Consider the following 16,837-nt stretch of genomic DNA (forward strand, 5'->3'; position numbering starts at 1 on the left):
TTACCTGAGAGGACCTGAGAGAGGGCAGGCGATGGAGGTTAGGAATGGTCCACATTTCCTTTTCCTAAAAGCTCAGGTCCCTTCTCTTGCCATCTGCCTTGACCAGGATTGACAAGTCCAAGGCCCTGTCTCTATTGCTCCATGCTGCAGACATCAGCCACCCAACCAAGCAGTGGTCAGTTCACAGCCGCTGGACCAAGGCTCTCATGGAAGAATTCTTCCGCCAGGTACCACGGCATCTTTGCCCACCCCCTGCCCATGGGCCTTCTCTCACATGGTTTTCCATACTCCTACTCCAGACCTTCACTTAGCAACCTGTGGCTCCTGACCTGACCCCAATCCTGTGGGATAAGCTGTCATGGTCCTAGGAGCTGAACAGTGGTTGATGAGAGGTGCATCCCATTTGCCCATCACTCGTTTCCAGGTCATAGGCACGGAAATTTCTTTTCTCCCACAACAACCTCCTACCCACCCAGCTTCCCCCTGGATCTGGTAGTCTGAGGTACCCTCTCCAGCTTTCCCTCCGGTCTTCTCCCCCAGGGTGACAAGGAGGCGGAGCTGGGGCTGCCCTTCTCTCCGCTGTGTGATCGCACTTCCACTCTCGTGGCACAGTCCCAGATTGGTGAGTATCCTTTCTCACGGGGAGGAGATTGCAAAGGGGAAAGAACACTGTGTGGGGCCTGGGCCAGGACTTCCCCAAGTCCCCAACCTCAAAGCCATTCTTCCTATAGAGGCAAGCCTGCTGTGTAGGGCACGGGGTCCTGGGTGGAAGGCCAGGGGCATGCAATGGTGGGGAGGAGCTCTCTGAAGTCACACATGCATCATTCCAGAGGCTGCCTTCATTGGTTGCTCTGTTTTACATGCAGAGGGGTCGCAGCCATGCTGGCCATTCCCACTCCCCAGGCCTCCAGGTAAGACATCGTCATGGTGTTACCCTCTGCACTGCAGGTTTCATCGACTTCATTGTGGAGCCCACATTCTCCGTGCTGACTGACGTGGCTGAGAAGAGTGTCCAGCCCGTGGTGGATGAGGACTCCAAGTCTAAAAACCAGCCCAGGTGAGGATGACTAGGGTAGCCCGGCCTTCTGGTTCTGGGAGAAGGGAGTCAGACTCACAGAGGGCAGACCCCTAGGGAGGAGGCACAGCCATGGGAGGGGTGGCGGAGGAGCAGGCTACTCCCAACAGGAGAGCTCCTGTACTGTGTGCCCACACCTGTATTCCCTCCACCATATTTTTGTCTCTTCCATTAGCTCTGTTTATTGCCTTTCTGCTAATCTTGTTTTTATTTTCCTTCTAGTAAGAAGGAAGGTGTGGAGAGGGAGGGGTGGAATCTGGGAGGAGGGGGACAGGGACTTGGAAGGTACCTAGAAGAGGGAAGAGGAGAAGGAGGCCCCCTAAGCCTCCTACTGGCCTTCCATCCCCTCCACTTGGAGGGCTGGGAAGGTGGTTCCGGACTGGGCTGGGTCCCACCTCTGAAGTTGGTGGCGGGGCTGCTTCCAGCTTTCAGTGGCGCCAGCCTTCCCTGGATGTGGAAGTAGGAGACCCTAACCCTGATGTGATCAGCTTCCGCTCCACCTGGACCAAATACATTCAGGAGAACAAGCAGAAATGGAAGGAGCAGGCAGCAAGCGGTGGGTACCGTTGCTGGCATGAAGCCATGGGAGGAGGTGGCTAATGGGGTAGTAGCAGGTCCATTTTCCTCAGGCCCCTGGAGCAGCCGCTGCCTCCTAGAGTTGGGAATAGAGTTGATCAGACTAAAGTTAGATCCCAGGAAAGACTGACCAGCTGGTTGGCCTGTTCTAGAGTGAGAACTGGAGAGAGAACGGGGCCAACCATATTCCACAACCAAGGGGCCCCATGCACATCGCAGCCTGTGAGTGGTGCTTCTGTAGATTAGGGCCACGTGATGGCCCTGGCTGGGCAGTCTTTTCCTTTATGTGGGAGTTGGGATTGTGATTAGCTTTCCATAAGAGCGGCCAGGGGCTGAAGGTAGGAAGATGCATAAGAATCTCTTACTTTTCTCCACCTACTCCTTGGTTCTGGGGAAAACTACTTCTTGGTCTGGTCTGCAGGCATCACCAACCAGATGTCCATCGACGAGCTGTCCCCCTGTGAGGAGGAGGCCCCACCCTCCCCTGCCCAAGAGGAACACAACCAGAACGGGAATCTGGACTAGCCTGGGGCTGGCCCAGGTGAGCCTGTCATGGTGGAGCGTCTTGATGTTGGGCGGGGAGCAGGGAGAGCTGGGTGTCCAGCACGGCATTTGGAAGAGTCATCTCTGGGGTTCAATGGATGTGAGGTTCTCCCTCCCTCCTTCCAGGCAGGAAAGTGGTGGAGTGAACACATAGAACTGAGTCAGGGCGTGAATGTGAAGCAAGGAAATCCTGCCAGCTCTTCTGTCCCAGCCCCTGCATTTGGAAAGCAGGTAGCTCTTCAGAGCAGGGTGGGGCCTGAGCCAGGCTAGAGCCATTCATGGTAGCATCTTTGTGAGGGCTCGGGAAAAGGAACCAGCCAGGGCACAGGCTCTGTGAGGTCGGTTGGCATGACTTTGATCGCAGCTCCTGCTCCCACCTTGGCTGAGTACCCTTCTGCGAGGCATTTTTTTTTTTTTTTTTACATTCTTTGTGGGGCCGAGTGGGGATCTGGGCGGGACTTGGAGAAGGTAAGTCAGGCTGGAAATAAAGGCAAAGGTCTAGGCACTGAAACGTCCCCCTCTTTCCCCAGGTCCTCATTGAGTCCCAGTGTTAGATGTCATCAGCACCATCCATCGGGACTAGCTCCCCCATCTGCTCCAAGGGAGCATGGAGGTTGAAGAAGAGACTACCCACTGGAAGGCCACACGCCAGAGATGGTGGGGTTGGGCAAAGGCCCCTCCCCACCCGACGCCCATTGGGCCATACTTCAATCTCCCAGCAGCAAGCCTGGGGAACTTCAGGCTCCCAACGGTCCCTGCGCCCATCCCCCTGCCTCTGGACTCCCCCGTGGCCAGATGGGATGTCTGGGAAAGGGGAGCTTCTTGCAGGCTTCCCAGGGCTTGGGGGGAGGGTCAGAGATGCCAGCCCCCTTGACCCTCCCCCGTCCTTTTTTGCCTCCAAGTTTCTAAGCAATACATTTTGGGGGTTCCCTCAGCCCCCCACCCCAGATCTTAGCTGGAAGGTCTGGGTCCTCTTTTCCTCCCCTGGGAGGGGCTGGAATGGGATAGAAAGCTGGGGGTTTCAGAGCCCCATGCATGGGGAGGGGAGTGGGCTCCTTCAGGGCAGGGTATCTTTTCAGGGCCTGGGAAGGGGGGGGACCTGCACTGCTTCAGCCCCATCCCCTTGCAGTCTTCCCTCTCTCCCATTCTGTAATGGCAGCTGGAGAAGAGGACCAGGGGCTGAGAGCAGGTCTTTCCTGGGGTCCTTAAGAGCTTGGGGCTGGTCTAGGCCCTGGGACATGGAACTGCCCTGGCTGATGCCTGAGCCCTTTGCCTCCTTCCTCTCCCTGGGCTGGAGGCTCCCATCCGACCAATGTCTGTAACGTGCGTTGAGTCTCCTCAGCAAAGCACCTTCAGGACGTATCTTACGAGCACAGGCAGGAGAGACCGGCTGGGTCAGGGTCAAGGGTGCATGAAGGGGGTGAGGTATAATCCAGCAATACTGTGTTACCAACTGAGGATCCCTCCCCTTCTCCATTCCAGCACTGGCCCAGCTGCGGGCACCAAGAGGCCCCTCCTCTGTGACAGTGGGGAGGGGTGGGAGGAAGGCAGATGGGGAGGGGCTCAGGGTACTGCCCTCTGAAGAGAGCCCACCAGGGCCCCGTCCCTTCCTCTCCTCAGGCTCTTCTCGCCACACCTTGTCCCAGGAAAGGCCCAAGTCCAGGTGACTGCCCTCCTTCTTTCTCGTAAATATCAACGATGCATTTGTACAGTGGGCCCTGTTCATGTGAAGTCCATATCCATGGTCTCTTAGACCTGCCACCCTGCCACCTGCCCCCCTTACCCATCCCGAGTAGGGCAGAGATGCATGTGACTCACCCCTGCCCTCGGTCTCCCCAGAACCTTGCTATATATCGATAGTCAGAGATCAATAAAGAAGGGAGACCAGGCTTGGCTGTGTTTGGTGTTCTCTGGGTGGAAGTCCACCACGCATCATCAGGTACACTGTCCCTTTAAGCTTGATCAAATCCCGGTGTGAACGGTGCTCTCCCTGATATATATATATATATGTATATAGTGGGCAAGCTGAGGGCCAGGTACACTGTCCCTTTAAGCTTGATCAAATCCCGGTGTGAACGGTGCTCTCCCTGATATACAATATATATTGGCAAGCTGAGGGCCAGAAAGGTGCGATGTTGCCTGAGGGCACACAGTAGGGAGGGCAGAAGTGGGACCTTACACATCTGAGGTTCTTTTTCTCTCCATTTAAGTGCTCCTTAAGGAGGGACAAATCTTCCCTCCCTTCCTCCCTTCCTACTTACCTCCCTCCCTCCCTCCCTTCCTTCCTTTCCCCCTCCACTACCTGGAAAAATCAAAAGCAGTGGGCAGGAGAGGCCTGGCTTTGGGGTCTGAGGAAGTTTCTTCCCTTATGCTCAGTTTTTCTCTTTTACCCGGCCCCTTGGTGCCTAGGAGAAGGGGCAGGGTGACCTTCCCAGTTCCCAGCACGGGCGTCTTACTTAATAGTCACTGTATTCTCAATACGCCTTTGCCCATAGGTTGGGATAGGGGTGGTGGTCTCCTCACAGGTGGAAGTTTCAGAATCACCGAAGCTTGGGGGGCAAGCGAGGAGGCACCGCACAACACACCACCCCCTCTTTCCCATGGGCCGCGCCAGGCTGCAGTTCTCCGTTTTGTCCAGCAGATGGTGCTCACACAAAGTCACAGTTAGACTCAGAGCTCCAAGGTTCGCAGCTGCAGGGCAGCCCCGCCTGGCAGCGCTATCTTTTCTTCAAGAGGAAAAGAGAAACGGGGGCATTTCTTTCCTCTTGGTACCCTGGAATTTAGTCCTCCCATCTATGTGCCCTCCCCCCCTCCCTCCCCCCCGCTTCTCTTCCCGCAGAAAGTAAGGCAGGGATGGAGAAGAACCCCCTTCTGAAGTCTTCTGCCCCCTTGCAACCAGGCACAGGGTAGGGGGCTGTAGAGAGGGCGGGACCAGAGGGGAGCGAGGAAAGATTCTCCAAGTTGGGGAAGAAAGAAAATACCAAGGGTCTAACACCAAATTTATCACTTTTTAAAAACAAGAGATTTCCCCCAAAGTGAAGAAATAAGAAACACATCCAGTGTCCATGCACTCCCAGCTGCAGGCTTGTGCCCAGGATCTCTCCTTCCCTCTCAGACCTGCTGTGGGGAGAGAGGATAGAAAGAGAGGGTGAGTGAGAGGCCACAGGCCTGTGCTGCCTCCCGAGCTGGTCTGCCAACCACCCCATTAGTCAAGTATCTAATTTCTGATGTCTGACACCAGCTCCTGCCCCTTGTCCAGTCTACGCAGGGGAGGGAGGACTGTCACCTCGAAGCTCACGCGGTCATTCCGTCAATGCCTCCACTCCAGGCGGGACCACTGCTCATTAGCCTGGACAGCTGAGGGCTCCACGTGCCCTTTGTCGGAAAACCCCTGGCCTATTTCCATCACCTGTTCCAGGAGCTGGAAGTCCTAACTCGAGTCTAACCTCAGCCCCTTCTGCTGCAGCTTCTCATTTGTCCACCCTCTTGCCCTGCAGAATAGCTCTTCAGGGACCAACGCTGGTGCTCTGTTCCCACTTCCCCGAGTCCAGATCTCAGCCCTCGCCTTTACCCATACAGCTGCTCTCCTGTAGACCCAAAGCCCAGCATGGGCAGCTTACCGAGTTGGCTCCCTGGGACCCCGGTGGTGGTATATGGGTCGAGAGTTCGTCTGTGCTGGGTTTCTCACTGCCCCTCTCCTGAGTGTTTGGGGTGGATTCTGCAAGCTCTAAGGAGGGAAAGTGAGGGTGGGGGGAGACGGGGTATTCATGAGGGCTGGTAGAGGGGGCAGTGCTCTCCCACCCCATACTCCAAGGACCCGAGAGGAGGTAAGACCAAATAATAAACCCAGGCAATCAGGCAGAACAGCAGGGGTTTCTCTGATTACAATTTCTACTAAAGAATCATTATGTTTAAAAATATTTTTAATAAAAAAGATAAGGAAAAAAAACCATCCAAAAAAAGGTTTTCAAATTTGGGTACAATCTCCACGTGTGGCGAAATCTGAACTGAACTGATATGAAGCTATTATAGTCGACTTAGCCCAATTAGCAGGACCATTCATTTCACTGCGGAAATATTAATGTGTTTGATGACAGGGTGCACTGCTGGGGATACTACATAATATACAGTATACCTACTGTAGCACCTTCATAAAATTAGAAAAATTCTGACTTCTGGAATCATTGGGTGAAGGGACTATGGACATGTATTAACAGTACCCCCAGCAGTTTCCACTTAGTGCATGCTTTGTATGTGCCAGCTTCTGGGCAGGTTCATTTAATTTTTCACAAACTACCAGTGAAACAGGCACCATCATTATCATTTTACAGACGGAGGTTAAGTTTCTCGAGGCCTCTGGGCTGGGAAAGAGGCAGAGCTGGGATTCTAGCCTGTGAGTGCTCTTCTCATTATGGTGAGCTCCCCACATTCAGCCACAAGAGGGAGCTCTGAAGGCCAGTTGGGAGGGGTTGGGGTCACTTGGTAAGGAAAGGTGAAGAGATGCAAATACATCCAATACGTGCAGACATAGCCATATTCTGAAGATAGTTCTGGCTACGGCTGGACTCCTTCCCACAACAAGCTTGCCTCCTCTTGGAACATACTTTGTGCTTCCCCAGAGGCGCCCAGCCTTGACCCCGCTGGTGTGTCTGCGGTCTCAGGTGGGCAGGTCTCCTGGGTCCCTGTGCTCTCAGCGGCTCCCTCAGGTTCCTCTCCCTGTTGCTGTTGTCCCAGGTGATGTTCAACCATCATCTGAAGCTCTGGGGGTGCAGAGAAAAGGAGGGAACATTGGACATGACTGCTCAGAGCCTCCTCTGTGAACATTCAGCTTCAACAACCACACTGAGCAGCTACCACACACTGCCATCCCCTGAGATCTGGACATAGAGGGACATTCGCTAGGCAATTAGGAGGGACTGAAGCTAGACAATAAGACATATTTCCTACAAAGGTGCCCTGGCCGGCGTGGTTCAGTTGGTTGAGCGTTGTCCTGAAAGGCTGCTGGTTCAATTCCAGGTCGGTCAGTGCCCATACCCTGGTTGTAAGTTTGATTTCCAGTAGGGGTGCATATGGGAGGCAACTGATCGATGTTTATTTCTTACATTGATGTTTCTCTCACTCTCTCTTTCTCCCTAGCCCTTCCTCTCTTTCTAAAAACAATTAATTTTTTTTTTTTTTTAAATAGCAAGTAAGGTGTAGGGAAGAGCCTTTAAGAACAAAAAGCTCTAACTTGTTGGGATACTTGGGTCTCCCGTGGGGGCCAGAGAAAAGACTCAAGTTAGAGAAAAAAATATTTGAAATCAGAACAACATAGTGCTGGCATAAAAAGAGACACACAGACCAATGGAACAGAATAGAGGCCAGAAAAAACCTATATGGTCATAAATATATGACAAAGGGGGCAAGAACAGATAGTGGGGTAAAATTAGTCTATTCAATAAATGGTGCTGGGAAAACTGGACAGATACACGCAACCCCCACCCCAGTACAAAACTAGATCACTTTCTTACACCATATAAAATAATAAACTCAAAATAGATCAAAGACTTAAATGTAAAACCCAAAACCATATAACTAAAAGAAAACACAAGCATAAACTCTCTAACATTACTCTTAGTAATATTCCCCCCCACCCCCCCGATATATCTACTTAGGCAAGAGAAACAAAAGCAAAAACAAAAAAATGGGACTATAAACTAAAAAAATTTTGGCACAGTGAAGGAAACCACCAACAAAATGAAAAGACAACCCACTGAATCCCCGCCCCCCCCCCCCCCCCCCCCCGAATCTATCTACTTAGGCAAGAGAAACAAAAGCAAAAACAAACAAATGGGACTATAAACTAAAAAAATTTTGGCACAGTGAAGGAAACCACCAACAAAATGAAAAGACAACCCACTAAAAATATCTAATTTTAAGATATTTGCCAATGATATATCCTATAAGGGGTTAATATCCAAAATTTACAAAGAACTCATACAACTAAACACCAAAAACAACCCCCAAACAACTCAATAAAAAAATGGGCAGAGGACTTGAAGAGACATTTCTTCAAAGAGGACACACAGATGGCCAATAGATACATGAGAAGATGCTCAATGTCACTAGTAATCAGAAAAATGCCAATTAAAACCACAATGAAATATCACCTCACATCTGTCAGAATGGCTATCACCAATAAACCAACCAACAATGAGTATTGTTGAGGATGTGGAGAAAAGAGAACTTTCTTGCACTGTTGGTGGGAATGCAAAATAGTGCATCTGTTGTGGAAAACAGTATGAAGGGTCCTCAAAAAATTAAATGTGAAACTGCCTATAACCCAGAGATTTTATTTCTGGGTACTTACCTGAAGAAATCCAAAACACTAATTTGAAAGATATATGCACCCCTTTGTTCATTGCAGCATTATTTACAACTAGAGGCCTGGTGCACAAAAATTTGTGCACTTGGGGGTGGGGGTGGGAGGGTCCCTCAGTCCAGCCTGTGCCCTCTTTCAGTCTGGGACCCCTCGGGGGATGTCCACTTGCAGGCATAGGCCTGGGGGATTGGGCCTAAGCTGGCAGTTGGACATCCCTCTGGCAGCCGGGACCCTTTGGGGGATGTCCACCTGCCAGCTTAGGCCTGCTCCCCAGAGGATTGGACATCAGTTGGACATCCTTAGTGCTGCTGTGGAGGCAGGAGAGGCTCCTGTGAGCTAGCTTCTGGCTGAGCGATTCTCCCACTGTGGAAGTGCACTGACCACCAGGGGGCAGCTCCTGTGTTGTTCGTCTGCCCCCTGGTGGTTAGTGTGTGTTATAGTGACTGGTCATTCCTGGTAGCTCCACCACTAGGGTCAATTTGCACATTACTCTTTTATTATATACTAGAGGCCTGGTGCACAAAATTTGTGCACCATGGGGAGGGTCTCTGAGCCCTACCTGAACCCTCTCCAATCTGGGAGTCCTCAGGGGATGTCCTACTCATAGCTTAGGCCCACTCCCTGGGGAGTGGGCCTAAGCTGCAGTCTGGCCTCCTCTGCAGGAGGCAACTGGGCTGATCAGGGGAAGGTGCCACCCCCATCACCCCACTGCTGCTGCCAATGCCAGCTGCCACAGCTGCCAAGATGTTTTCATCAACATGGACTTCAGTCTCTTCACCACAAAAAAAATGACAACTTTTTTTTAGGCATTTTCAAGATGTCTGTTTCATAGGATATGACATTTCTCTCTCTCTCTCTCTCTCTCTCTCTCTCTCTCTCTCTCTCTCCCTCCCTCCCTCCCTCCCTCTCTCCCTCTTTCTTTCTCTCTCCTCACCTGAGTATATTTTTCCATTGATTTTTAGAGAGCATAGAAGAAAGAGGGAAAGACAGAGAGAAACATCAATGTGAGAGGGACACTTCAATTGGTTGCCTCCTGCATGAGCCCTGATCTAGGCCTTGGTCAGGAGCCTGCAACCTAAGTATATGCCCTTGACCAGAATCGAACTCGGACCCTGTGGTCAGCAGGCTGAGGCTTTGTCCAATGAGCCAAACCAGCTAGGGCAGGATATGACATTTCTAAGCCCCTACAGCAGTGGGCCTTTGTTTTTTCTTCCAGGAATGAGGTGGATAAAACCCTAGATTTCCTTCTTGGATTATCATTACCTAAGTTACCAAGAACACTGCGAGTCGTGTACGGGAGTTTAGCCAGTGAGCCGTCAGAAAAGGTGTTTCCTCTGCAGCTCACGTGTGGAGGCGGGACAGCCGGCACACTGTGGCTGGCAGGCCCCGTCCTCTGTGGGCCTGTGCCATCCGTGGCTGGCCTCACCATGTATGCAGTCCCCTCCCACCTGCATGTGCAACCTCCTCCTGAGCGATCGTGACGTTCAGCATCCTGTCTATTTTGAATATTACCTCTCTATCTATTTATCTATCTATCTATATATTAGCCAAGATATGGAAGCAATTTAAGTGCCCAGTAATAGATGATTAGATAAAGATGTAGTACAAATACACAATGGAACATTAGATGGCCATAAAAAAGAATGAAATTTTATCATTTGTGACAACATGGATGGACCTAAAAGATATTATACTAAATGAAATAAGCCAGATAAAGACAAATATCATATGAATTCCTCTTACATGTGGAATTGAAAGAAATAACTGGACAAACAAAACAGAAACAGACTCTTAGATACAGAGAATAAAGTGATGCTTGCCAAATGGGAATGGATTGGGGTGCCAGGTGAAAAAGGTGAAGTGATAAGGAAGTACAAATTGGCAGGTACAATATAGTCACGGAGATGTAAAATACAACATAGGAAATAGTCAATAATATTGTAATAGCTATGCATGGTGCCAAGTGGGTATTGAAATTATCAGGGGATCACTTTGTAAATTATATACATGCTTAATCACTATGCTATACCTGAAACCAATCCTATCTAATAAAAGGGTGATATATAAATTAACCATCACTCGTTCATAAAGATGGCGGCACCCATAGTGGCTAGGGCGCTGGATGCTGGCGATGCTGCCCTGGCCAAGAGCCCTAGTGTCCTGCGTGCCCTGGCCTTCGGAGAGAGGGAGGTGGGCAGGTGGGCCTCTGGCCAGAGGCTGGATGGGGCGCAGGATTCTGGCATCATTGCAGGCTGAGGGACCCTCTCCCCCACCATGCACAAATTTCATGCACCGGGCCTCTAGTATAAAATAATACTGAATGTCAACTGTAATTGAAAAAAAATTGAGCATTACACCCTTTGCAGGGTGAGCTCACATATTTTCTTTTGCTTAACTGCTATAGCGAGGTTGTATTTGGGGCTCAGTAGGTTAAGAAGGCCACTCAGCTAGTTGGGAAATAGAGCTGGAAGCCAACTCCAGTTTCTCTAGCAACAACCCCACAATAATAACGACAGACTTCATGACTTCTCAAGGATTCTTTCCAAAGGGGCATTAGGTCAACTGCACAATCTCTGGCTCAGAGGGGAAGAAAGAGATGAGAGGAATTGGGGGTGGGCAGAGGTGAAAGAGGATATATGGGGGATAAATGGTGATGGGGGGGGGGAAAGGGTTGGGAAGGATCTTCCAAACCTTTCATTGTAGGTGTGGTCCTCGTCACCTTCTTCCGTTGCCGTGGAGACATGGACAAAGTGGACTGTGAACAACAGAACACAGTGGGTGCCGGCCCTCTTACCTGCCTCCTCTGCCTTCTCATGCTTTTGGTTTGCAATTGGGGGTGGGGGTGGACTTCAGAAAGCTTCTCCAGCCCCCACAATGGTGAGCCAGGAGGGCGTGGGGGACATGATGGGGAAATGTGTACACATGCACAATTGGGGGTGCAGGGCAGAGGAACTCAAAGGTTCTGTAGATGGAGTGTTCTTAGTGAGTCTGTGGGTTCCCAGGGCTGGGCTGAGTGGGAGGGGCCAGCTCACCTTGAGAAGGGGATTGGGGATCCGGTCTTCATCTATCTCTGAGGGAAACAGAGAAAGGAGAAAGTGATGAGGATGGGATAATCAGAGGGACCCCACGAGCTGACTTCCAAGGGGAAGAGCCTCTGCAATCACCTCCTTCCTGATGTGTCCCTCACATCTGCCCCCAGGCAGTTAGCCCTGGCGGCTGCCCAGGCCTTCTCCTCCCAGCTTCCTCCTGCTCTGCTGGCTGGCTTTACCCCTGCATCTAATCCCGTCCTTGACCCTATGGGTTTATCTGTGTCTGCATCCTTGCATCAGACCCGGAGGTGCCGGGATTTGTGGTCCCTTTGCTGCATATGAGGGAACATTGGAAAAAGAACAGCAAATGGATCCCGCGCAGGGGCCAGGAAGGTGCAATCATTCTCACTGGTTGGAGGCAAGGAGAGACTCGCATCCTGAATTCCCGGCTAGCTGATAAGCATGTCCACTTCTTTTCCACTCCCCTGTCAAGCTCCCCGTGACATTCCCCGAGACCTTGCTCTCTCCCCAGACCTTGATGGGGACACTGGTGACCAGAATGCCAGCTGCTCCCAGCTGCTTTTTCTAACTTCCCCTTTCCCCTCTGGGGGCTGTGGAGATGGCTGCTTGAGGCAGTCCCTCCTCCTCACAGCTGTCACAGCCTCTGGGGGTGGGGGCAGCAGTGTCTCAGTTGCTGGAGAAACCTGGAAGGCTGTTGCGAAGCAACCAGCACTCCGTTGACCACCCCAATTCCTGAGGGCTTAGGAACCAGGTGGTCTCCCTCCCCTTCCTAGTGTTGCTCCACTTCCCAGAGCAGAGGAAATCCTCCTGCTAATCCAGCCACCACTTTTCCCCTCCAGGAGTGAGGATCTCTCTGACTTCTCAGACCTGCCCTTCTATCCTGCACCCACCGTCCCTCACCGGACCCCGCTGTCTTCGGCAGCCCCCACCCCCTTCAGGGACCCACTCCTGGGGTTACCTGGGGATGACTGGTCACTGGTCAGCACAAGTGTAGCAGGGGTGGGCCGACGCCTCCGAATCTGAAGGAAGAGGTCAAGTACATGTGGAGGCATCAAAGCCCCACCCAATACCACTCAGCAATGTAATCAGGTCAGCCAGTTAGCACACCTCCAACAATACTGTCACACAGGACCCGCGGCCCCAAGGTGGACTTTCCTGTGCTCATCCCTCTCTGTTAGGGGACCCAAGAGACCACCCCCCTTTCTGCATCCCCTTCTCCTTTTTCTGTCTCTGAATCCACCCCTCCCCCTCTCCCCCAGCCCCAGTCCTGGCCCTGGCTATCCATCTCAGCAGTTATATCTGCTCTGTGCATCGATCTCTGGCCCACTGTCTTTCCGTCCATCCTGGATCAATGATCAGAAATAACCCAGGAGGTGCCAGGCTCTCCCTCTGTCTCCCAGCCCACCCCCCAAGGGAACATTAACCCTTTGTGGATCAGCACCAGCAGAGCACACCCCCCAATCCCCACCCAGCCTGGGGACCACACAGAACAGGCAGGTCTGAATATGCATCTCCCTGGCCTATGCTCCTCACTCCCTAATGTTGTCCCTGTTCTCAGACAGATTGCCTCTCTGGTTTGTTAGGAAACGTGTCTGTGAAAGTCCTTGTTCCGGGAAATAGAAATGAGGAATCCTAGGCAGGACTCTGGCCAGCTGGAAAAGCTTATCCTGAGTTCCAGGTGTCATTCTAAGAAAGTAACGTGTAAGAGCTGATTGCTGGGCCTCTGAGCCCCTTTCCCTGTTGCTGTTCTTTTGTCATGCCGCCAATAAAGTTGATTGTTGTTGAAGTTGGTTCAAGGACTCTTGGGACATGTAGTTTTTTCCCCCAGTTTCTTTGGAGGGTGTAGGAGCTTGGAAGAGAGGGTAAAGGTGGGGTTGGAGTCCAGCAGGAGGGAGGGAAGGCTAATGGGACTGGGAAAAGGGCTGAAATTATTCATAGCTAAGAGGAGGAGGGTGAGGACACTGAATGATCCAATCCCCATCTCCGTGTGCCCATTACTTCGTATTACTACCGTTGGGGGTGAAGGTGGTGAGATGCCTGCCCTCCTCTGTGCTCCCAAATTGGGTATCAGCCACAGCAGGAGGGGCGGTGCCAGTCTGAGAGGAAGACATGGGACGCACAGAGTGGGGTATGTTGAGGCAGGATAATCCGGTGGCATCTGTTCTGGTGAGATTTCAAGGTGCCTGGCACTACCAGTCCATGTGTGTGCGCGCCACGCCGCCTATATGCGCACACCGCACACACGTTCGCTGAGTCCGTCTCTAGCTATTCCTGGTGCAAGTGTGCGGGGTGCCAGCAGGCAGGCATGTGGGCTTCGTGCGTGTGGGTGGGGGCCATCCTTCTCCCAGGAGGGGGCTCCTCTCCAGTTCGCTCTGCTCCGAGGGAGGGGGCGGGCTGGGAAAGAGACCCGGAGAGGGCGGGGACCCGTGAGTGGGAGCTGGGAACCTGAGAGGGAGAGGCTGAAAGGGCAGCAGGGTTCTGCGATCCTGTCCTCAGCCAATTCCCTCGCCTTGGACAAGATTTCTCAGCACTCCGTGTCCTTGAGGATTGTGAGGGAGCAGAGTCAGACTTTCCGAAGCACCTCCCAGGCACCTGAACCGGGTGTGCTCTTTTCTCTCCTCCACACACCCAGACCTCAGCTCTCAAAGACCTCAGCCTCTGATTTACCTTCAAACCTGGCATGCCAACGGCACCCCTCACCCCCTGCCACCCTGAGCTCCCTAATGCAGATCTTTGGAGTTTTTTGTTGTTGTTTTTGTCCCCCCCCCCCGCCCCCCCTTGTCAGCCTGGGATAGGATCTCCTGCCAAACCCGGAGCGTTTTGCCTGCATGCTTGGATAACACAGCAGGAGAGGCTGAGGTTAGACTGCAGGTGAAATTTCAGGCTTGGCAGACAGCTTTCTGAAGATCAGAGAAAAGCAGGCTCAAGGCCCAGCTCTCGTTTTCCCTCTGGCTCCTCAGCATAGACTCCTCCTTCTCCCCTGCCCCTACACTACACCCCCAGTCCAGCTGGCCTCCCCCTCAACTCCCAACACACCGACACCTGCCTCCTCTCACACCACACGGAGGCAGGTGTCAGGTAGTGATACCTGTTTGTACCCATGGAAGGCATATCTGCTTGAAACCTCACCCCTCACCCCCTAACCCCCACATTCCACCCTTTCAGGCCCTTTCTTCCTGGCTCTGAGGTTATCTGGGCCAGTCCCCTGTCTGCAGGCACCAGAGCCTTTCTCCTGACCCCAGCGAACACTGCCCATGTCTCTGGCTCTCCACCCTCCTCATCCCCAGGAGCTTGGAAGTCTCCCACAGTCCCTCCCTCTCCTGTGCCACCTCAGAGACCCGGAGATGTGGCTCCCCCAGGCCAGAGAGAGGATGGGGGCCCAGGGACCTAGCCCTTACCCACACTTGGGAAGCTGAAGTGATAGGGAGAGAGTGTGTACCTTCCCTTTGCCTTCCCATCCAGACCTGGTTCTACCAACCAGCTGGGTCAACAGAAAGAACACTCTGTCAGCCCCCCTGAGCGGTCAGTGTTTTCTCACGTGGGGAGGCCAGCAGGGCCCTGGCAGCCAGTTGGGGGATGTAGAGAACTGGCCTTGTGGGAATGGATGCTCTTTAGGGAGAGCGATGCCCAGGCAAATGGACAGAGGACACGGAGGAGGTGGAGAAATGAGCAAATCCCCGGCCAACAGGCGGTAGTAGTGACCGCGGGTGGCCATCCTCTCCGCTCACGCTCTGTCCCCGAGAGACACACACTTGCTCACACACTCTCCTAGGCTGCCGCCGCCTCTGCCAGGCTGCTCTGAGCTAAAAATAGGCCAGGCCAGGAGGCTGGGCCGGGCTCTGGACTCCCACCCCTCCAGCCAGGGCTAGCACAGCGCTTCTCCCCTGCCCGCCGCAGCTCCACTTGAACCCTGGTCCCTCGAAAGCCCCTCCTGTGGCTTCTCTCCCTGCCACCCCCACTGCCCGCTCCGAAGGGCAGGAGTTGGGGAAAAAAGGACCCACGTGTCCAGACTTGCAGCAAGGGGAGCCTCAGCCTGCAGCCGGGACCACCCCTCTCCTCAAAGCCCCAGCCCTCCCCTCCCCGTGCTCCCCATCCCCTTCGCCTTCTCACTCTCTGGGACCCAGTAGGCTCGCCCCCGTTAGGAGAGGACCGGGCGGGCTATTGCGCTTCTTTCCACGCCTCTACCTACAGCCCCCGGGCTCCCTCCGAGACCTCCCCGCGCCCCTGACCCCTCCCGGCGGCAGCGGGGACCCTTGGGCGCGGCGGCCCCGCCCGCCGGAGGGGGTGGCTGGGTGGAGGACCCAAGACGGGCGGAGGCCGGAGGGGTCGTGTCCTCAGGCAGCCCCTCCCCGGGGCTGGGAAGGCAGGAGGGACCCTTGTGGGGACGAGCGTCCAGGGGAGGCGCTCATCTATCCTCCTGTCCGTCTGGGAGAAGCCAGGGTCGGGACGGGTGGCTCCCGCGGTGGGGGAGGGGATGGAGACCCCCAAACTGAGCGCATCCGCCCTCCGAGGCGCCCTGCTCTGCTCGGGGAGGAGGACCAGGCGGGCATCTCGGCTCGGTCACTCAGGGGGGTCCCTCGTCCTCGGCTGGGCGAGCCCCCCGCCGCCCCGCCCTGTCCGCACCTGCTCCGCCGCCTCGGGGTCCAGGTGCGGCTCCAGCAGCGGGACGGTGAACTGGATCCTCCGGGGGCTGTTGTCCGGCTCCATGGCTGGGCGGCGGCCCGCGCGGCCGCGGGACTCGGGGCTGGGGCGGGCGCGCTCGCTCTCGGCTCCGCTCCGCTCCGGCCCGGCCCCAGCCCGGCGCTAGGCTCCCGGCTCCCGGCTCCCGGCTCGCGGCCTCGGGGACTCTGCAGCCGCCTATTGGCTCCGCACCGCCCCTCACAGCCCCCTCCCTCCCTTCCCCGGCCCCCGGCCTTAACCCCGTCGTGGCTGCGCCGCTGGCCGCGGGGGTCCCCACCCCGAGGGGGGCGGGGTGTGCAGGTGTCCCCGGAGTTCTGGGCGGGGAGGGGGGCGGGGGTGGAGAGCAGCACCCGAGAACTTCCCCCAGCCCGGCTGGCAGGTTTTAGGGCTGGGAAGGTGGAGGGGCCCTGCAAACGGCGAAAGATTCCACTTCCTCTCACAGAGAAAGGGGGTTGTCTCCTAAGCGGAGAAGGAAAAGGGGGCTTAGGTTTGCAGCAGGAAGGATTAAGGCTAGACGTGGACAGGGACTTTCCCTGCAGAGGAGACACTAGG

The 16,837-nt window shown here is 54.2% G+C and overlaps 2 protein-coding genes across 6 annotated transcripts in view; one reads left to right on the forward strand and one right to left on the reverse strand.

The window, feature by feature from the left end:
- The window catches only part of PDE1B (phosphodiesterase 1B), a 29,424-nt gene extending 25,341 nt beyond the window's left edge, over window positions 1–4,083 (forward strand). For 2 of the 4 annotated variants that reach the window (XM_045588052.1, XM_045588051.1), the window contains exons 11-16: window positions 107–227; window positions 541–622; window positions 949–1,057; window positions 1,501–1,643; window positions 2,073–2,192; window positions 2,725–4,083. In XM_045588052.1, coding sequence (XP_045444008.1) covers window positions 107–227; window positions 541–622; window positions 949–1,057; window positions 1,501–1,643; window positions 2,073–2,176 — 559 coding nt within the window. In that variant the 3' untranslated portion in view covers window positions 2,177–2,192; window positions 2,725–4,083. The remainder of the gene's footprint in view (window positions 1–106; window positions 228–540; window positions 623–948; window positions 1,058–1,500; window positions 1,644–2,072; window positions 2,193–2,724) is intronic. The other 2 variants (XM_036456863.2, XM_036456862.2) reach the window with 1 other exon arrangement.
- A 1,098-nt stretch (window positions 4,084–5,181) lies between these two features.
- On the reverse strand, window positions 5,182–16,488 carry PPP1R1A (protein phosphatase 1 regulatory inhibitor subunit 1A). Of its 2 annotated transcripts, none has more exons than XM_036456865.2 (7): window positions 16,229–16,488; window positions 12,564–12,624; window positions 11,588–11,625; window positions 11,247–11,310; window positions 6,799–6,954; window positions 5,815–5,921; window positions 5,182–5,311 (listed from the first exon to the last, which is right to left on the reverse strand). In XM_036456865.2, exons 1-7 carry the CDS (start codon window positions 16,310–16,312, stop codon window positions 5,306–5,308), a joined length of 516 nt encoding a protein of 171 aa, XP_036312758.1. In that variant the 5' UTR covers window positions 16,313–16,488; the 3' UTR covers window positions 5,182–5,305. The 2 variants fall into 2 exon arrangements, with proteins under 2 accessions (XP_036312758.1, XP_036312757.1); XM_036456864.2 differs by having other exon boundaries at window positions 5,182–5,314; window positions 16,229–16,486.
- Window positions 16,489–16,837: the final 349 nt, after the last annotated feature.

Source organism: Pipistrellus kuhlii, unplaced genomic scaffold, assembly GCF_014108245.1.
Source record: "Pipistrellus kuhlii isolate mPipKuh1 unplaced genomic scaffold, mPipKuh1.p scaffold_m20_p_3, whole genome shotgun sequence".
Lineage (NCBI taxonomy): Eukaryota > Metazoa > Chordata > Mammalia > Chiroptera > Vespertilionidae > Pipistrellus > Pipistrellus kuhlii.

What these genes read in the sequence shown, in the direction of transcription:
- PPP1R1A (XM_036456864.2), bottom strand. Translation starts at nt 16,312, where the DNA reads ATGGAGCCGGACAACAGCCCCCGGAGGATCCAGTTCACCGTCCCGCTG. An exon ending in ACCCCGAGGCGGCGGAGCAG is followed by an intron (nt 12,625 to 16,228) that starts GTGCGGACAGGG and finishes CTCTTCCTTCAG; the next exon opens with ATTCGGAGGCGTCGGCCCAC. An exon ending in CAGTGACCAGTCATCCCCAG is followed by an intron (nt 11,626 to 12,563) that starts GTAACCCCAGGA and finishes TGTTTCCCTCAG; the next exon opens with AGATAGATGAAGACCGGATC.